Raw genomic sequence first — 835 nt, forward strand, 5'->3', positions numbered from 1 at the left:
GACAATCTTAAAATCTAAAAAAACTCTGAATTTTGAAAAACAACTGGCCTGAAGGTTTGTGATAAGATACTGTGGACTGTGGTTGCTTTCTTGATCTGCTACACTCAGGGTTTGTAAAAGGATAAAGAAGGATGGAATGAAATGGTATCACGATTTTTTCAATTACTTAGAATCCCAACAGAAGGCTGAAGAAGTTTGTCAGATATACTATATGCAGCTACGTTCTGGCCTTAAAATAGAAAAAAAGGTCTGTTACTTTAGGAAAGAAACCACCAAAAGGCATTCATCAACAGGTAAGGAGAAACTATGCATTTCCTGATAATTTTTCAACATAATGATGGGCGTTGATTTGCCTTCACTTATCACATCAAGATACGTAATTTCCTTCCTCACCCAAATTCCTTCTGGAAAAGAGTAAGGATGAGAAACTATTTTTTAGTCATTTTCAGAAGGGCATATAAAGTTTTTAATAGTGTGGAAGAAATGGTTATATCATGTTAAGTAAAAATAGAGGATACAAAATTATAAATATATTTACTGTCATTGTGCGGCCACTGAAACATCTGGATAAGATACAGCTGCCCTTGGGCTGCCACTTTCCCCTTAAAGAGCCAAGTCTCCCAAGTTCGAGGAAGGAGGCTAGTCATAAGCTGTGGATTTGTTTCAGCCTTTTCAAACCAACACCCCAAGGACTCCCAAGTTTCTGTCCTAAACATGCTTGCAGGCAGAACTTGCACATATTCTAGTAGGCAGGTATTAGTACTTAATATTAAAATTAGGAATTTGGGTCAGAAAGAAATCCCAAAACTTTAAGACAAAAAAAAAAAAAAAAAAC

General features: G+C 35.9%; 1 protein-coding gene across 1 annotated transcript in view; it reads left to right on the forward strand.

Annotated features, from left to right (window-relative positions):
• The window catches only part of IL33 (interleukin 33), a 34,205-nt gene that overhangs the window by 23,973 nt on the left and 9,397 nt on the right, over positions 1 to 835 (forward strand). The window contains exon 4 of the mRNA XM_010857096.1: positions 171 to 293. Within this exon, the coding sequence (XP_010855398.1) occupies positions 171 to 293 (123 nt within the window). The remainder of the gene's footprint in view (positions 1 to 170; positions 294 to 835) is intronic.

This window comes from Bison bison, unplaced genomic scaffold, assembly GCF_000754665.1.
Source record: "Bison bison bison isolate TAMUID 2011002044 unplaced genomic scaffold, Bison_UMD1.0 scf7180017864376, whole genome shotgun sequence".
Classification (NCBI taxonomy): domain Eukaryota; kingdom Metazoa; phylum Chordata; class Mammalia; order Artiodactyla; family Bovidae; genus Bison; species Bison bison.